This window comes from Hyaena hyaena, unplaced genomic scaffold, assembly GCF_003009895.1.
Source record: "Hyaena hyaena isolate Hyena2069 unplaced genomic scaffold, ASM300989v1 scaffold_51, whole genome shotgun sequence".
Lineage (NCBI taxonomy): Eukaryota > Metazoa > Chordata > Mammalia > Carnivora > Hyaenidae > Hyaena > Hyaena hyaena.
In genome coordinates, this window is record NW_024080683.1 from 4499285 (window position 1) to 4519784 (window position 20500).

Genomic DNA, 20500 nt, shown 5'->3' on the forward strand with positions numbered 1-20500 from the left:
CGTGCAAACATATGATATTTGTCCTTCTCTGCCTGACTTATTTTGCTCAGCATAACACCCTCAAGGTCCATCCATGTTGCTACTCATGGCCAGATTTCATTGTTTCTCATTGCCATGTAGTATTCCATGGTATAGATAAACCACATCTTCTTGATCCATTCGTCCATTGATGGACACTTGGGCTCTTTCCATGTTTTGGCTATTGTGAAGAGTGCTGCTATGAACATTGGGGTACATGTGCTCCTATGCATCAGCACACCTGTATCCCTGGGTAAATTCCTAGCAGTGCTATTGCTGGGTCATAGGGGAGTTCTATTGTTATTTTCCTGAGGAACCTCCACACTGTTTTCCAGAGGGGCTGCACCAGTTTACATTCCCACCAACAGTGTAGGAGGGTATTTGCAAATACTCTTATACTTAATAGCATTTAGAATTTGAAAGTTAATTGAAGTCTTTATTTTTAAACACAAAGTGATATTACTGTAAGTGACTGCTAATGCCACTTGTGGAGGGGGAGCATATTTGAGAAGTCTGTGAGTTTAATAAATAGAGGATTATCTAAAACATACAAAGCTATCATACAGTTCCATAGTCTGCTTTTTTGATATATCATTATATCATGAACACTGTGTGACTTCAGGATTCCTCTTTAACTTGATTTTGAAGTTATAATTTGATTATAACTTCAGATGAGTGGATTTTTAAGTTGATAAATAGGTTTAAGACTTTTCATAATTTTCTCCAAAATTGAGAACTTAATTTACACATTACTTTGCAGTTTGATTTTTTTTTTTCCACTTAGCATATTACGACTGTCCTTCCAGAGGAATGGACTTACTTAGTTTACTTAGTAAACTTCTGGCTTACTAAGTTTAGTATTTGTGTAATACATCACAGTGCGGAAGTTTCTTATTTTCTTTGTTAAACTTTCTTTGATGGATTTTTGGCAAGTACACACAATGCCACAGTAATTTTATACATACACCCTTTTTATGTTGGTACATTTATTACTTTAGGGCAGTTTCCCCTGTGTAGTATTGCTGGGTCAAAGTATATACCTTTATTCTTTTTAATGTTGCCCCATTGTTTTTCAGCAAAATTTTATCAGTTCCAGAGTTGTTCTTAAGTGTTCTTAAGATTCTTGTTTTTCTGCATGTATGTCTAAATTAGATTGATGAAAAATGGTCTTGTTTTTTTCATTTGTTTCCTTGGTAGTGAGGTTCAACATCTTTTGATGTATGAATTGGCCCTTTGAAGTTCTGTTATATCAGGTTGCCTGTGTTTGTTCGATTTTCAAACCTAGAATATTCCATGTCTGTTTGCTTATTCTCTTTGCTCTAGCTCCAGTGCCAAGAACATTTTCAGCACATGGTAAGCATTCACATATTAATTGAAGTAAATAATACCAGAACATTCCATTCTTTAGCCATAGTAAAGGATCCTATCTAGGTGTAGGATTCTTAGATTTGGAATTCTTTTTCTTCTAGCCATGTAATACTGTTCCAGAGCCTTCTGGTTTCTAGTGTTACTAGTGAGGAGTCTAGTGCTAATCTATTCTCTGTCCTTTGTAGGCAAATGATCTTTTTCTCTGTATGATTTTTCTCTTTATGATTGAAATTCAGTTGTTTCTTCTTGTTATCTGTAGATACAGATTCTTTTTCACTAAACCATCTCCCTCTCTACCCCCTCACCCACCCCCATATTAAACCTGGATCTCAGCTCTAGTATTTCTACAACTAAGGCCATTTTCTTCTATTATTTTCTAAATAATAAGTTTGAGTTTCTTCTTCAAATATCTTATCTTTCAATAGTGATTTTAACTCTTTATGTTTTATGTCATGGAATTGTTTCCATTTGATCTTCTGGAATAAAAGGTTCACCTCCTGTAAAGGTTATTCTTTATTATTCTTTATGTTCTAATGGTATATCCTGAATGTCCTTAATTTTTTTCTTCCCATAATTTGCTTACATTCTGCTCTCTCATCTGTGTGACTCATCGGTAGGATCCATATATTTTAGCTGTTTCATTTGCTACTGAGTCCCCAATAGAAATGGTACTTTTGTTGTGTTCTGTTAACCACCCAGAGGTGAGGCTTTTATGTGGGTCTCTAAGAATGCACACCAGCAGATAGATGGTCGCTAAAATGGCATTTGGCAGAGGCAGACAAGCTCATAAGCTCTTGTGCTCTGTTGAGGCTTAGGATAGGTCTCCTCTACTCTCAGGTGGTTTCTCCGAGTAGAAGGGCCTTAAGCTAAGTGCTTCTCCAGACCAGGAGGTGTGGGAGCAGTTCAGTTCACCACCACGGCCTCTACTGTAAGCCTGCTAAAGTCAGCAGGGTTGTGTGGACAGCCCTGTCAGTGTCTGCTTCCAGGATAAGTCACATTCACTCAGCCATTTTTGGAAGGGGTTCTACTTTTTAAGTTACTTAGAGGACTTTGAGTTTTGGATGTTGGCTCAGTGCCTCACGGAATCGCAAAGCAAAGCTTTCCCTCTGCTTGGTCCCTTAGCATGTATTCTCTCCCATGAGAACTCAAGAGATCTTGATGACTCGGACATCCTCCAGACTCATCCAGCACATTCTTTGGCAATTGTCTTCTGAGACAAGGAGGAGAGATTAGGAATGTAGGCCCAGTCTTTCCATTTTAACAGAATCCAGAAGCTAACTTTTTGAAGTTTTTATTTATTTGAAAGAGTGTGCAAGTGGAGAGGAATTGGGGTTTGGAGAGGATCCCAAGCAGGCTCCTTGCCATTGACGCCGAGCCCAATGTGGGGCTCAGACTCATGAACCATGAGATAATGACGTGAGCCGAAACAGGAGTTGGACGTTTAACCAACTGAGCTACTCAGGTATCCCCAGAAGCTAACTTAAACAATATCTACCTGTTGTCCACCTTCTTGTTCACCTATGCCTGCAAAAGAAGTTATTTTTAATTCTTATTTGACATTGTAGTGTAGACTAAAATACATGGAGAACCATTAGTCATGTGGTACTAGTTGAGAAAGGCCACTGATACCTTTGTGATATGTTCAGTAAGGTAGTCACTCTTTGCAAATAACCATATGTACTAAAAGATAATCTATCAAGGTGCATTTAAAATAATGTTAAGGGGCGCCTGGGTGGCTCAGTTGGTTGAACATTCAACTCTTGATTTCAGGTCAGGTCATGATCTCACAGTTCATGGGATCAAGTCCTGCATTGGGTCCCTTGCTGACATCATAGAGCCTGCTTGGGAGTCTCTTTTTAGCCCCTCTCCCACTTTTACACGCACGAGCGCTCTCTCTCTCTCTCTCTCATAATAAATTTAAAGAAAAATAATGTTAAGGAATTGTATACTATTTTGCAATGGGTATTAAATAAGTGAACTTTCTAAGTAACCATACTTTGATTGGATTCTGAAGCTTTAGTAATTTTGATGGTCCTTTTCCTTGAATGCATTATACATTTTATTAGCTTCTTACATGAAATACATTGATTATAAGTTAACTATTGAAGATTCAGAGTTAGTATGGCAGTACATTTTTTGGTGTGTCTAGTATGGGGTATGCATTATTGTGTTTTATGTCTCTTAAAATTAATGCTTCATAACAGTGCACTAAAGGTAGATAATATTTTTTTCCATCATACAGCTGAACAAACCAAGAGGGAACCTAAGTAACTGCCTTAGATTACAGAGGTACATTCTATACCGAAGATCATATTTCTGGTAATGGGATTCTGAGCCATGAGGCCTGGTTCTAGAGTTCCAGAGTCTTAATAATTCTACTTTACTGCCTTTCATTATTAACACGATTGTTTAATCCTCCCAGCTATTGTGGAATGAAGCTGAATCTAGGAGTTACTTTGAAACTTGGTTTTATAAAATATCATTGATAGAATGTGTAGGGAACAATATGCAGTTCTAATATCTGTAGAGCAGTACAACATAATTCTCTTTCTGCAAATTAAGTCAAGGCCAAAGCAGCCACCCCGTGTATTTTTCTTACTGCTTGACCTTCCCTGCTCAAGTATCATCATCGTGTGCTCTCACTCATCAGTTAATAGAACATTCTATTTCTGTGTCATCAACAAAACCATAGTTACCTCCTTATCAACTGATACCTTAAAAAGAAATCTTACTGGCTTTCTTAATGGGCTGTAGGAAAGAAAACCCTTTACCATGTTAAGAATTGGTCTATAGTGTTTTTGGGGAGAGTATTTTCTCTGAATGTCAGAAGTAGAATATCATTTTTGGAGACATGATATCTGGCCAGAATTATCCCTCAGATTTTCCTCAATTTTAGACTGTTAATAGATGGCCAGGCACACGGAGCATTAAAATAAATTTTAAGTACTGTCTCATCTTTAGGACTCTGACAGATAGGAGCACCAGTGTATTTAAGCATATGTTTAGATATTTTTTTGCAACTTATAATAAGAAAAACCACTGGAGTCCTTTGAGTCTGCATTCCCATTCAGTCACCAACTTGGTGATGAGTCCTGTCTTTAGTTTACTGCTATGATTTTCTCTTTATTCTCATTTCCATAACCTGAGTACAGGTCTTTTTATATCTTGTATAGATTGCCTAGCACTTGAAACATCTAGCTATTCTTTTTTCTCCACTTAAAGTGCATCTTAATTATGTATAGCTACTTCTAAATCAAGGCTCTTATTATTATTTTCAAGCCTTTCAGTGGCTTCCCATTGCATTCAAAATGTGTCCCAGACTGCCTAGCCTAGTCCTCAGGATCTAGTGTGATCTGGCCCCACCTGCCGTTCCAAACTCAGTTTTCCGCTGCTACTTGCAGTATTATTCCCCTTCTTACCTAGGTCCGTGGATGTACAGCCTGTTCTACCACAATCTGAAAGTGTAACACAAGTTAGAATCTAACTTATTTGTGAATAATGGAAAGATAGTTTAACTTAGAATTCCTTGTTTTATTGTGATTATTTTTCCTTTCCAGCATGTTAATATATTGAGTCCCCAAATAACAGCTCAAAGCGCAATATTCTGATAGAGTGAGATAGAGCAAATTGCTGAGGAGCACTGTTCTGTACGTAGTACCTGTTCATCTCATTTTTTCCTTTCATGCTGGTGTGACCAGACTCTGGTTTGGAAATGATTATGGTATAGCTCTCCTGGATATCTTTGAAGTTTGCTCTCAACTCCATAACTTGATATTCTTAGCCTTTCCTTAAACCACACTATATTTGCTAGGATTATTATTCTTCATATGTAATATTTGTTGAATCATTATCTCAGATCTTAGTGCTTTAAAATAACTATTTGTTTACTTTTGTTCTGTGACTTGCACTAGGTTTGGTCAAGAAGTTCTGCTGGTTTCACCTGAGGTCACTGATATGACAGTACTTACCTGGCCGCTCGCTGGTGCTTAATGGTCCGAATGCTTTCTGTCCGTATCTGGACTGGAAGTGTCCACCTTGATTTCCTTTGTGACCTCTTAGTCTCCAGGAGGCTACATGAAGCTTTTTATGTGATGGTGGAAGCTTTTCCAGAGAGCAAAAGTTTCTGCTACAGATCTCACCATCACTTTCATTTCTTATTTCTAAATAACTTTATTGAAGTATAGTTTATCTACAGTAAACACGTTTGAAGTGTACAATTTGATAACTTTTGAAACCATCACTACAATCAAGATAGTGAACAGATCGTCATTCCTACAAGTTTCCTTGTACCTTTTTGTAATTCCCTCCTCATGCTGTGATCCACCTCCCTTCAACCACTGATTTGCTTTCTGTCACTATAGAAAAGCCACATTGGTTTGACCATTCCTCTCTTGATGGACATTTGAGTTGTTTTCAATTTTTGATTATTACAGGCAGAACTCTTACGAACATTCATGTACGTACAGATATCTGTATGGGCATGTGTCTCCTTAAGTACTGGATCAGTACTCAAGAGTGGAATAGCTAAATCATGAGGGAGGTGAATGTTTAACTTTCTAAGGAAGTGCCACACTTTTTTTTGAAGTTGTATCGTTTTATGTTCTTACCCGCAGTGTATAAGAGTTCTCATTCCCCTTTGCCAACCTGTGGTATGGTTTTTTAGTTTTAGCCATTCTAATGGATGTGCAGTAGTATCTCATTATAATTTTAATTTGTATTTCTCTAATGAAAAATGATCTTAAACATCTTTTTATTTATTTGCCTTGTATGTCTTCTTTGTTAAAGTGTGTTTTCAGGTCATTTGCTTGTTTGATTGATTGGGTTCTTTGTTTTCTTATTGTCAGAGTCCTAGAGTTCTTAATGTATTTTGGGTATACGTCTTGTATTATGCATATACCATATAAAGAATTTCTCCTAATGGGTGACTTGTCTTTTCATTCTCTTAACCATGTTTTTTGAATGAGGTACTTAATTTTGATGAGTCCAGTTTATCAGTTTTTTATTTTATGCTTCATATCTTGTTTTTTTATTTTGCATCTACTTTTATTTATTTTATTTTTTTAATAGTTTATTGTCAGCTTGGTTTCCATATAACACCCAATGCTCTTGTTTTTATATCTTCTTCTGGAGGTTTTATTATTTAGGTTTTAGATTTAAGTCTGTGATATATTTTGAGTTAATTTTTGACATGGTGCAACATATGGATCCAAGTTGAATTTTTGCAGTTTGTTGAAAAGGCTCTTGCTTCTATCCTACATTTCTTTGCACCTTTGTCCACATATATCTGTGGTTTTGTCTGTGTTTGCTTTTATTCTGTGATGTGTTTATTTGCCTGCCCTTATGTTAGTTCAGCATCATTTTGATTACTTTAGGTTTGTAATAATTTTTGAAGTCAGTGTTAATTTTCCACCTTTGTTCTTTGTTTTCAAAGTTGCTTCCACCATTGTAGGACCTTCTGTTTCCATGTGAATTTTAGAATAATCTTGTCCGTTTTGGTGAGGGTGCCTGCTTAGATTTTTATCGAGATTGCATTGAATCTGTGGACCCATTCAGGAGGAGTTCTCACGATAGCACTATTGAATCTTTTGACCTGCAACAAGATAAATCTCTTTGTTTATTTAGATATTTATAATTTCAGTGTTTTGCCATCAGTGTACAGCTATTTCACATCTTCTGCTAGATTTCTTCTTAAGTAATCCTATTGAAAACAACATGTTAATTTTCTGGTGATTCTTTACATATATGGGAATGCACTTGATTGTTCTGTATTGATCTTGTGTATTCTAGTCATGTTAAACTCTGATACGTTTTTGGTAGATTCCACCAGATTTTTCTACATAGATGACGATGTCAAAGGACAGTGTTCCTTTTTCCTTTCTAATTTAGATACCTTTTCTTTCTTTTCCTTGCCTGATTTTACTGGTTAGATTGTCCTTTACAGTGTTGAACAGAAGAAAAGCATTCAGTCTTTCACTATTAAGAATGTTACAGGGATTTTGCAGATCTCCTTTATCGAGTTGTGTAAGTTTTCCCTTTTTTGCTAATTTTCTGACCGTTTTTAATCAGGAATGCTTTGTAGGATGTTTAATGCTTTTTCTGCATTTGAGACTATTATTTTTCTTTTTTGGTTTATTAATATGGCGAAATACATTTATTATTATTATTTTTTTAATGTTAGACCAACCTTGCATTTCTGAATAAACCTCATTTACTTATGATGTATTTTCCTGGTAATATTTTGTTAGATTTAATGTGCTAAAATTTTGTTTAGAAGTTTTACATCTATGTTAATAAGAGATGTGGTCAGTAGATTATTTTCTTATAATGTCTTTGGTTTGGGGATTAGGGCAATGCTAACCTCATAAAATGAGATGAGAAGTATCTCCTCTTTGGTTTTCTAGAAAATTTTGTGTTGAATTATTATTTCTTAAATATTTGGTAGAATTCACCAGTGATACCATCTGAGCCTAGTTTTCCTGTGGAAAGGATTTCAGTTAAAACTTGTTTCTTGAGGGGCGCCTGGGTTGCTCAGTCGGTTAAGCATCTGACTTTGGCTCAGGTCATGATCTCATGGGCCATGAGTTCCAGCCCCGCATCAGGCTCTGTGCTGACAGCTCAGAGCCTGGATCCTGCTTTAGATTCTGTGTCTCCCTCTCTCTCTGCTCCTACCCTGCTCATATTCATTCTCTCTCTCTCTTTCTCTCCCTCCCTCCCTCCATCCCTCCCTCCCTCTCTCTCTCTCCCTCTCCAAAAAACCTTGTTTCTTGAATATAGTAGGCTTATGCAAAGTGCTTGTATTAGCAGTTTGTGTCTTTCAAGGAATTTGTCTATTTTATCCAAGTCGTAAACTTTCTGTCACAGTTTTTCATTGTACCCCCTCATTATTTTAGTATTGCTAGAATATTTAGTGGTGTCACCTCTCTCATTTCTGATAGTGGTTATCTTTTTTTTCCCCTATGACCAATATGATTAGCGGCGTATCAATTTTAATGACCTTATTTTTTTAATGTTTATTTGTTTTGAAAGAGAAAGCAAGCAGAGGAAAGGAGAGGAGAGAGAGACACACACAGAGAGAGAGAGAGAGAGAGAGAGACAGAGAGAGAGAGAGACAGAGAGAGAATATCACAATCCCATGACTGTGAGATCATGACCTGAGACAAAATCAAGGGTCAGACGCTTAACTGACCGAGCTACCCAGGCACCCTTAATGATCTTATTTTAAAAAACCCAGAGTTTGGTTTCATTGAGTTTATTTTTGTTTTCTATTTCATTGATTTCTACTCTGATCTGTATTGTTGCCTCCTTTTTTTTTTTTTTTTTAAATTTGGGTTTCATTTGCTCATCTGTTTCTAGTTTAAGGTAAAGGCTGATGTCATTGATTAGTGATTTTTCTTTTTTCTAATACAGCTTTTTAAAGCTCTAAAATTTCCCCTCAGGTACTACTATAGCAACATCCCATAAATTTTAGTACACTGTATTTTTTCAATTTCCTTTTTATGTCTTTGATCTAAGAATTATTGAGTTTCAAAATATTGGAGAGTTTTCCAGAAATCTGTTACAGATTTCTAATTTAATTCTTCTGAGGTCAAGGAACATCTATTGTACACATTTTATTTTTACATATGGTAAAACCACAACATAGATTGCTCTTGTTCTTGTTTAAAAATGGAATTACTTTTTTAAAAAGTGTAACTGAAACAAATAAAATTTGGATTAAATTAATGCAACTGCTTTTTCTGACTTCTACCCCTCCCTTTGGGGACTTGGTTTACACGTACATTAGGCCATTTGAAGTTGTCCCACAGTTCACCAGTGCTCTTCCAGTTTTCTTTATTTGTTTGTTTGTTTATTTTGTTTGTGTTTCATTTGGATAATCTTTACTGCTATGCTTTTATGACCAGTGAATTTTTCTTTTGCAAGTTAGTCACATCCAGTATATTTTTAGTCTCCTGTTTTAGTTTCTGCCTCTCAAATATGGTTTCTATATTCCTTAGAATATAGAACCTTTTGAACATGTGGAATATAGTTATAACTGTTTTGATGCCCCTCTGTACTAATTCTCACATTTAATTGAATTTTGATTCATTCCTGATTGGTTGATTTTTCTTCTCATTGTTTCTCATGGTTTTTTGCTGATCTGCATATGTGGTAATCTTTGATTGGATTGCCAGACGTTGTTATTTTAGTTTGTAATGTGCTGGATATTTTTTGTGGTCCTATAAGTTGAGCTTTAGTCTGGGATGAAGTGCATTACTTGGAGACAGTGTATGTCCATGTCTTATTTTATGCTTTGTAATGCAGGTTTTGAACAGTGCTCAATCTGAAGGTAATTATCCCCCACTATAAGGCATTGCCTTTCTAGGATTACCACAAGAATTCCCGAGGACCACATTTCTGAGTGTTCTACCCAGTTCCCTGTGAATTATGAGGTCTTCAGTCTGTGGGACAGGCGCTGTTCTCAGAACTGCTTGAGCTCTCAGCTTCACCTCCTCAAGTCAGGGGGTCTGCCAGGCTTGGCCCAGGTTCCTCTTCTCAGTGCTGTGACCTGGAAGCTTCCCCACGGGAGTAAGGACTTACAGGACTCCTGTCAGTTTCTCCTCTCTCAGGGATCACTGGTCTTCACTGCTTCATGTTAGTGTTTTGAAAACCATTGTTTCTCATATTTTGTCCAGGTATTTGTTTTGTTTACAGATAAGAGCATAAATTGGTTTCAATTTAAACCATCTTGGTTGGAAGCAGAAGACATTTTTTTTTTTTTTTAATTAGTGCTCTGGTATAAAAATGTGGTATTAAGTATTAGGAATGATAATCTTTCATGAATATTCATGTCCAAAGAGCCATCACCTATTTTTGAGTGTGTGTGATTGATGTGTAGCTGTTCTTAATCATTTCCCATTTAAATAGATTCATGTATCTGAATGTATAGAGTCTGAAAGATTATACAGAAGTGTTAAGTAATTATCTTCGTGTTAGGATTTGGTGATTAATTTTATGTATTTGAACATGTATAATAAAGCTAACTCCTGTAAACAACATTTACAAACCAGTGTAAAGAATTAAAAGGTGCTAATCTGTTACTTCAGCCTTTGAAGCCTAATGTGACCAGGTGTTGGGGTAGAAGTTACATCTCTAAAATCATCAATTGCTTCTCTCTTAATTATTATAGAAATCTTTGTGATGCATCATTAGGGCTAGATGCATGAATCTGTCTTATTCTTCATGATAAAAATGGTATGTCCTAAGGAAGAAATGCACAGGGACTTAAATTCTGAAGCATATGGTGAATGCATATGGTGAATGTCCAGTAGAAGCATTGGATAATGGTAGAGCAAGGTATTGGGATTGCTTCCTGCAGGTGAAGCAATAGTTGTACCGAACAGTTGATTTGCGTAATGATGCAGTTACTTGTATTTATGTCATGCAGACATAGAATAATTTTTAAAATGTTTTTAATTTTGAGTAGCAAAGGGAAACTTCCCAAATGCCTAACAAAACAACAACAAACAAAGCAAAATACAAGCAAGCAATTAATAATATTGATGCCATCAACCACACTGCCACCTCCAGATTTTAAACTCGTCTCTCAAACTGTGAAATTATCTGAGGTAGTTGGCAGAATTTTTCAAATCTCCATTTACAGTTTGCGATTGAAAAAAAAATGATACTTCTCTGACTGAATATCCATACTCTGTGACTGAATGTTTGATGCATTATTAATATCCTTTAAAATTGTTTCCATTTCTTTTAAGTCGTGTTATTAGAGACAAGTCTTTTTGTTCCATTGTCCATTTAAGTACTGATTTCTTTCATCCTCTTAATAGCCTTTATTCTTACGTATCTGTGACCCTTATTCATGATATACTGAAGAAAGAAATATGAGGACTTGCCATTCAAGTTGCCTACAGAAACTGTTCGGCCTCCGTAATGACAACCACGGAATCCAGTAGTATTTCTTGGAGAAAGAAAAAAAAATTAAGATATGAAATGATACCAGGAAAGAGAACTCTGAGCTTCATTTTGTCTTTTCATTTTCTTAGAAAAAATTTGTGTGTGTGTGTGTGTGCATGCGCACATGTGTGTGTGGAGTGAAAGACAATGTGTATGCATAAGGTGAATAAGAATGTGTAAGAAGGTGTTGGAACTGTTGCCTATAGATTAGACAGTTGTATGCTTATTGGCAGTATTTTGAGGGTGGGAAGGGAAGGGCTCTCATAACACTGCATAATAAAAGATTGGGTATAGTTTACAATAAAGATGTTACTTTTTTAAAAAATTTATTTTTTTATTTTTTTATTTTTGAGAGAGAGTGGGAGAGAGACAGCGTGAGCAGGGGAGGGTCAGAGAGAGAGAGAGACACAGAATTTGAAGCAGTCTCCAGGCTCTGAGCTAGCCGTCAACACAGAGCCCGACGCGGGGCTCAAACCCCTGAACCATGAGATCATGACCTGAGCCGAAGTCGGACGCTTAACCGACTGAGCCACCCAGGCGCCCCAAGATACTACTTTTTAAGGATGATCATTTATTACCAGAATTTTTTAAATTGTTCAAAGGCAGGACTGTTAAAAGGTCAGTGAGCTCTGGAACTATTAGCATGTAATGCACATGTGAAGCTATAGACACTTCCTTGGTAAGATTGATACAGAGGACTCAAAGAATAAATCAAGCCATTTATAATTTCATCTAGGACATCACATATATAAAATTTTCTAAATGCTGTTGCAAATGATGCTATATTTTCCCTGGCATTATAGTCTCCTAAGCACTTGTTAAAATTCCAAGTATATTATTAGCATTTGATACTCTGAAATGTTGAGCTTCTGACCTTGAGTGACTGATACTCCAGACAGTATTTGCATGTTATTCATCTAAGTGCTAGACCCGTATTATTATACTTTTCTAGCCCATATAAGGTAACAATAGAGCTTACAAATTTTAAAGAGTCACTGGTCTGTGTAGGGGTTATGATGTCGGATATGGTTTGGTTTGTATCCATTTTCCTTTGATCCCATATTCTCTACATTTGAAGAATGTAAAATTGCACATGAGGAATTAGGATGATCTCAGCCTCTTTTGTGTCCCAATATATTGAACTAGAGTTTTGGCATACATTACGAAATAGTAAAGTTCATAGCTTAAAAACAAAACAATACAGAACACATTGCTTAAAAAATTGTTTTTCCTCTGGTGTTCGTTTAAGAAGAACAGAAGCACGTACTGGAAAAAAATGTGAAAACTTGAATAATTTTTCAGTTTTCTGTGCTCTACTTTGGGTAAAAGCCCACCTGCTCCTAAAATGTAAAAGTTTACTATTAGTATATAGTAGTTGGGGCCAAGCAATTGGCACTTCCCTCAGGCCTGAGAATGTTTGGTTACAGACAGTTAGATACAGTATTTTGTACACTTACATTAATGTGTTGTGAATGTTTGAGCTTCACAATTCACAGCTGTATGCCATGATCATACAGTGTTTTAATACAATTTATATTTTAAAGGTGTTTTGTTAACTTAGAAAAATTAACTGATGTTCAGATTTGGATACTGAAGATTTGCTCTGTTTTTTTCTTTGTCTTTTTATATTTTATAGCAAATCAGAGGCCAGTTGATTGATTTTGAAATACGTAAATATGTTCTTCTGAAATTATGTTGTGTAAACTTTGATTAGAGTGAAGAATTTTCTACTGTTATTATTTGGTAACATTGTTGCTTTAAAAATTAGAAAAATTAGTTGCCATATTGCTGAGTTCAAAAAGTTCTGTATATTTTGCAAAATAATCATCTGCTGTTGAATAGTATATTTTAGAGTATTAATGTCTACAATATAGTATGAACTGTTGATTTCAGTGACATCTATGAAATATTAAAATATAAAAATTCTTTGTGGGTTATATTAAACAATGGGTTATATTAAAACAAAGTCTTTTTTTAATTGGATAATTAGACTATAGTGCTTCAAAAGAGGCTTCCCAAGAGTAAGCTGTTTTCAAAGTAAGAATATATAAAAATGAAATATAAAAGGTTTTAGTCATAGCCTTACCCTTTAATTCACGGCAAATAAAATTTATCTTTCAGACGGCATATGGCTACATCTTGTTTTTTCATATTACATCTACAAGAGGGGACAAGTACCTTTATGAACCAGTGTATCCCAAGTAAGTTCGTTGTCTTTCATTCTTTTAACAATTGACTTGCATACACTTTATATTCATAAAAAACATCCCAGTTTTGCATTGTCTGAAGTGAATAAAATAAAGCCAGGCCAGTATTTTAAAAATTGTATGTCAAAAATAACAAGGTCTCCGAACTGTCATTATTTCAATAAAGAATTCTCTAAGTAAATAATTCTGGGAATCTTGGGTGAATGTACTGTATCCCTTCTTGGACATTCAGAATCACTACTAATACACTCTAGCATTCTCTAGGCCTTATTAGGGAGGAGCTAAAACATCAGGAGGGGAAGAAATGAAGTGTCAGTATAAGTTACTGGCACTTTTTCCTGTATATTTTTATACATGCATAGAAAAAAAGTATACCCCAATCAGTGGTTATCTCTTCGTTAGAACTTGATCTTTAAACTGTGTTGTTGTGTATGCTTTGCATTTTTTTCCTTAAGATTTTTGCCTTACTTTTGAAATAAAAGAACATTTTATTGAAAGAACTTTTGAAATAAAAGAACATCCTAATTTTAAAGCAAAAGATCAAACCATTAAAGCTGGGTGAATGTATAAATGAATACTTATCACATTTCTAGATGGTAGAAGATGGCCAGAATTTATTAGGTATGTAAGAAATTAGACAGAAAATACATTTCATCATATGAAAGTTTAAGTTTCTGAAAATTAACAGAAAAAAAAAAAAGAAAAACGTTAAACGTAACTGGGGAAAGGTTTTTTCAGTAAAGAGGACCAACTTTCTATTTGTAAATTTTATAAAATATATTTTATGTATAAAATATATCTTATATTTTAAGGAGCAAACTACTAAGAAACACAAAGATTTTTAAAAGATAAATAGGTAAAAGTAATCTCCTAAGAGGAAATAGAACTAACAAACACAAAAGAAACTTGTGTTAATTAGTAACGCACACTAAACACTAGTAACTCAGAACGTTAAAAATAAATTTTTTAGAAACCTACACTTTGACTATGTAAAGATAGTTTCTGGGTTTTAAAAAATTATTATTTAAAAAATATTAAGAGAGGACACCCCTTAACTAAGTAGTAGTTCTGATAGTGCATGAACTTTGCTCTGTTTGACAGTATATAGGCTAGAGAACTAAATAAAACACATTTTATTTTTTTAAAGTATGGGCTTTCTTCCTCTCTGTTGACTATTTGGGTTTTAGTTTGTGGCTCAATAAAATGTGTACTAGGTCTAGGCTTTGACATCCTGTAGACCTGGGACTGAATGTCTATTCTTCCTCTTTTCGGCTGTGTAACTTCTGTCATGTTATTTAATACCTTCCAAACCTCAGTTTCCTCATCTGTACAGTAAGATAACCATAGTAATTATTTCATAGGATTACATGAGATCATGCATATTAAGTGCTTACATAGCTTCCTAGCTTGTGAGAAACTTAATAAAGGATAGCTGCTGTTAATACTATTATCAAATACTTTTTCCTTCACCAAACTTTTACTTTGTTTCTAATATTTTAAGCGATTTTGTATGTATAAATATATAAAAAGTGATTTAATGTGCAAATCATATTTTGTATGTATATGTTAAGTGATTTTTAGCTTTTTAATATTTCACTTGATAATGTAATTGTTTCCAGTTTAACTTCTAGTAATTGGTACATAAAATCAAACAACATATCCTACAGGGCAACAGTTTTGCAGAGCAGAACAAATTAAATCTGCTTGTGTATTTGAGTGCTGGACTGCTGTAGTCAGGTTACTTAGCCTGGTTAGTTCCTTAGATTTTCTGTAGAACCTATTTATAAAATGGGAATAAGAATATTTATTCTTCATTTGTTTGGAGGATTATAGGAGTTGATGTTTTTAAAACTTGGGAAAGTGATTCATACATGGATTTGAGGAGAGTTTTAAAAATGTAGTTTTGACAGTGTATCATCATCACATTGTAAGCACAGTGGCACAGTGTTCTGAGCCCTTTTTCGAATTCATTTAATCCTGTAACAACCCTGTGAGGTAGTTAGGTACAATTACCATGGCACAGAGAGGCTAAGTAACTGACCAATCGATAGTCACACACGAGGAAGTGGCATGGCCATGATTCAGACATAAGTCTTGTTGCTTATAACTTTTTTTTAAGTTTATTTATCAAGAGAGAGAGATGGGAGGGGTGCAGAGAGAGAAGGAGAGAGGGAGAATCTCAAGAAGGCTCTGTACTGTCAGTGTGGAGCCCGATGAGGGGCTCACATCCACAAACTCATGAGATTATGACCTGAGCTGAAATTTGAGAGTCAGGCCTCAGTCGACTGAGCCACCCAGGTGCCCCAATAGTGTATTTCTCTTAGCGACTGATACTTTACTGTGCCAACCTTATTTATGCCCATCTAGTCACCTGTTAGCTTGGTGTTTATTTGGGGAGTAGGGAGTCAACAGTAGGACCAAGAATCTGAAGTGGTTTATATGTAGTAGTTCTGAAGAGTAGCAGCAGTGTAACTGAGGCAGTAGTTAGTTGTATTCTGCTGTTATAGAAACACTGTCGTCCCTTGTTTGTCTTCTCTAAATTTCATGAGTTCATCACGTAAGTTTTCCTAGAGTATCTCAGCTTCCTTGTATTATGCGACAGCATCTTAACCTTAGCCTGCGTGTCATTTTCCATTATGCTCCACCTGAGAACATGTTTTGTAGTTTCCACGTAGTGTTTCCAGCATCCTTCCTGGCGATGCTTTGAGTCGGCCTTTAGCATTGGTGACGGTCTTATCAAATGACTCTTTACTGTCAGAGGTCATTTATTTCTTTGATTAATAAATGTTTCACCTCTTTCATCTTTTGTGCCTTTGTGTATTTTATTCTGTATTAAAATGTCCCTTCATGTGAGCTACACAGACCAGTGGATGGACTTTCCACTAAAGGTCATCTTGGCTTTTTCTTTCATGTCTTGGAACTGGCATTGGAAGTAATGGAGGAAACTCTGCCAGGGATAAATCAGAAATAACTTGTGTTTAGCTTTAGAATGTTTTCATTTGTTTATGTTTACATATGAGTTTAGTAGATCTTAAACCTGCAAATCATTTAATTTTATCATAATAAAAATCATTGAAACAAATACCCCAGCATAATGTATATACTTCGTTGAGAGTAGAGATTTTTTCTTTTATTCTGTCTTTCCGCTCTGTCAACCTCTTTTGTGAGAGACCAGCCTTCCTAAGGACAGAGTTCTATTAAAAAAAAGAATTAATTGTTCTAAAATTCAGTAAATTTAATTATCAAATATTAAAAATATACAGATGATCTTCACTGAAAAAAATCCTCCAAAAGAACTATGAAAACTCAACTTCTCATTTCCTTTACCTCACCCCCAACTTAGTCTATTAGATTTCAGACTTTTTACCGGATGACTTAAAGAACTAGTGTCAGGTGGGAAGCAAGAACGGGATAGCTCTTTGATGTTTAGGTTGTCTTTTTTTTTTTTTTTTTAATTTTTTAATGTTTATTTTTGAGAGAGACAATGTGAGTGGGGGAGGAGCAGAGATAGAGAGAGACACAGAATCTAAAGCAGGCTCCAGACTCTGAGCTATCAGCACAGAGAAGTACATGGGGCTCGAACTCACAAACTCTGAGATGGGGACCTGAGCCGAAGTTGGATGCATAACTGACCAAGCCACCTAGGTGCCCCAAGGTTCACATTTTCTAATCTCAACACAACTTGCCCTTTCAAAAATCCTGTAACATTTAAGGGACAGAAATTTTACTGAAATTACATCACATTTAGAGGAGAAAAGATCTGAATTACAGGTGTAAAAGTTTCCTCCAACATTTCCCCCAACATTTTCCAGTGTTTTCTGGAAAACAAACTTAACTGCTTTTTTCCATTCAGGTTCTATAGCTTTAGAGTATTATTTCTAACAGTGCACCTTGTTCTAAATTCATTTTATAAACTTGAAAAGTATGTTAGTTATCTTGACATTTTTTATTCCCTTAGGTCTTCTCAAAGTATTACATGTGTCATTTGATTTCAGTATGTATATACTCAGTATATATGTAATATGCTGTTGTATATTCAGTATGTATATATTCTGTAAATGTACATATGTATTGAAGTTTACATATTTTATGTGTCTGTTAGCTTACATGATAATTGCACAAGCACTTACTAATGACATTGATGGCAGTGTAACTGTATATAAATTCTGGGCACTGAAAACTACTCCCCTGTTGGCCACATTTCTAACACTGGAACCTGAATCCAAAGAATTATGGAGGCGCCTGGTTGCCTCAGTTGGTTAAACATCCGACTTCGGCTCAGGTCATGATCTCACAGTTTGTGGGTTCGAGCCCCGCGGTGGACTCTGTGCTGGCAGCCAGCTCAGAACCTGGAGCCGCTTCGGATTCTGTGTCTCCCTCTCTCTCTGACTCTCCCCTGCTGACACTGTCTCTCTCTCTCTCTCAGAAGTAAATAAAAAAAACATTAAAAAAAAGAATCATAGAAATGTTAAAGTATCTGCTCAAATGAGAAAGTCACATTGTTCTAATCCAACTGAAGGCTTTCTGAATGTGTGATAATATAAGCACTGTGGTTTTGTGTGTGTATGTGTATAAAAAGGCCCAGTGATAAGGATACTACATCTTTCAGAAAGCTCTTGTAAAAAATTGTTTTTATCCATACATCTGTTCATTTAAGTTTTGAATTTTGTGATGTGCCAGAACTGTTGTAGATGCTGGTGATGCTGCTGTGGTGGGAAAAGGAAGAAAAAAAACCAGATGAAAAACTGTTCTCCTAGAGCTTGCACCCTTTTAGTAGATGTGATAACTAAGGAAAGTATGTTACAAGTGAACTGATATCATTTCTGTGGAGAAAAATAAAGTAGGGAAAGGCATTAGGGAGTTGGGGACACAGTTTGAAATAGAGTAGTCTGGGTCTTCACTGGGAAGATGACATTTGAAACGATCTCAGAGAGATGAGGAACAAAACATACGAGGGGAGTAGCCTTCTGGATTGGTGAGATTTAGCAAGTAAGAAAGTAGGATTATTATGAATAAAGGGGTGCCCGTGTGGCTCAGTCAGTTAAGTGTCCAACTGTTGATTTTGGCTCAGGTCATGATTCCAAGGTCATGAGATTGAGTCTCCCGTTTGGCTCCACGCAGAGTGTGGTCTTAACGTTCTCTCTGCTTCTCCCAGTCCCTCTCCCCCTCCCCTGCTCATGCACATATGCATTCATGCTCTCCCTTTCTCTGTCTCTAAAAAAGAAAAATTGTGAATAAATTTTAGGTTCTGTCTTATAATAACTTCTAGTTTAAAACTTTAAAGTGGAAAAAATTTTTATTAGGTGTGAAAAATGAAAAATTATGTTCTGATTTTTAAATAACTTAATCCTAGGAAAGCCTATGGCCAATTTCCTTTTTCTGTAGATGGTACCACCATTTACTTGAGTTTATTTGCTTTTCCTGCTGGATAACTTCGGAACTAGTCTCTATCATATCCAGTGTATTCTGCTTTCTATATTTTCTACGTACTCTACCTCGTGTGTATCTCTCGTGTCTTTTACTTCTTCCTAATTCCCAGCAACACTGCTTTAGCTTGGGTTTGTCACTTTTCTCCTGGATTGTTGTAATACTGTTCTAGAATTTAGTTTCCCCCAAATGTATTTGTTAACATAAAATTTACTTGCCCTTTCCCTACATAAAAATTTTCGATTGTTTTCCTTAGCTTTCAGGATTTTGTTGCTTTCTTTGTTTGAGTTTTATTTTACTCATCTGATAATTATCATTATTACCATTAACAGAGTTAATGCTTTCTACTTCATAAAGATACCATGAGGATTAAATCAACTCCTTCAATTACTGTATAGTACCCACAGTAATGCTTTGGTGCTCCCTAGGGTTTTGTTCTGAGTTCTCTTCTACATATTCTACTTGGTTTTAATTATCAAGTACATGTGGATGAGATCCAGATCTGTTTCTTTAGTTTAGTACTACTTTCTTGAGCTTCATGCTCACCTTTCCGGGACAAATCCATTTAGATGGCCCTGCAGGGAGTCTCAAATGAGTCATGTCTCGGCCTAACTCATTTTCTCCCTTCCAAGCCAAACATGGCTGATGTGTTTCTAACATTTTTTGCAGTTACCATGCTCTTTTGTACAGTTGTATGAGGTTGAAAACCTTGGAATCTTTATTTTCTCACTTCTCATATTTGTTTGCTAATCAAGTTGAATTGACTGATTACAGGTCATCATTATATCTAGAATTTGCCTTTCTCTGCTTCACTCTCCTTGTCCTGGTAGGTGCCTTTTTGGCCTTCCCTTGCCTCAGTTAGTAAAAAGTTTATTTACTAACTCATTCTCTTCCTTTCTCTTACATACAGAAATCCATCCTTTGCACTGATACCAGATTTATTTTTCAAAACGGTCTTGATACGTAGATTCTTGTCTCAAACATTTTTTATTAAATGTTTTTAATTATTTATTTTTGAGAGAGAGAAAGCGCACGAGTGGGGTAAGGGCAGAGAGAGAGGGAGACACAGAATCCAAAGCAGGCTTCAGGCTCTGAGCGGTCAGCACAGAGCCCGATGTGGGACTGGAACTCATGAACCACGAGAGTATGACCTAGGCGGAAGTTGGATGCTTACCCTGCAGGGTATCCCTCAGAAACTCTTTTTAAAGGTTTGTGTGAACTTTATTCTAAATCATTTTAACACTTGATTCTAAAGATACAAAACCACTAACATTATGCATCAGTGCTTTCTGGAATAATAATATTTTAGAAAGACTGTATCACTGAACTTTATTATTTTCATTTTTTTTTAGATTATGGTAAACATAGCATTTACCATCATAATGTCCTCAAGTTTCATCCGTTTTGTAGCATTTCCTTACTTTTTAAGGCTGAATAATATCCCATTATATATATGTATACACACACACATTTATATATATAGGCACACTTTGTACTTAAACAGATACTCTTTTTTTTAATACAAATTGAAG

The 20500-nt window shown here is 35.6% G+C and overlaps 1 protein-coding gene across 3 annotated transcripts in view; it reads left to right on the plus strand.

Annotated features, from left to right (window-relative positions):
• The window catches only part of RIC1 (RIC1 homolog, RAB6A GEF complex partner 1), a 152096-nt gene that overhangs the window by 59744 nt on the left and 71852 nt on the right, over window positions 1–20500 (plus strand). For 2 of the 3 annotated variants that reach the window (XM_039230797.1, XM_039230798.1), the window contains exon 3: window positions 13456–13535. The exons of the other annotated variant lie outside the window; for it this stretch is intronic. In XM_039230797.1, coding sequence (XP_039086728.1) covers window positions 13456–13535 — 80 coding nt within the window. The remainder of the gene's footprint in view (window positions 1–13455; window positions 13536–20500) is intronic. 3 annotated transcript variants of the gene reach the window in all.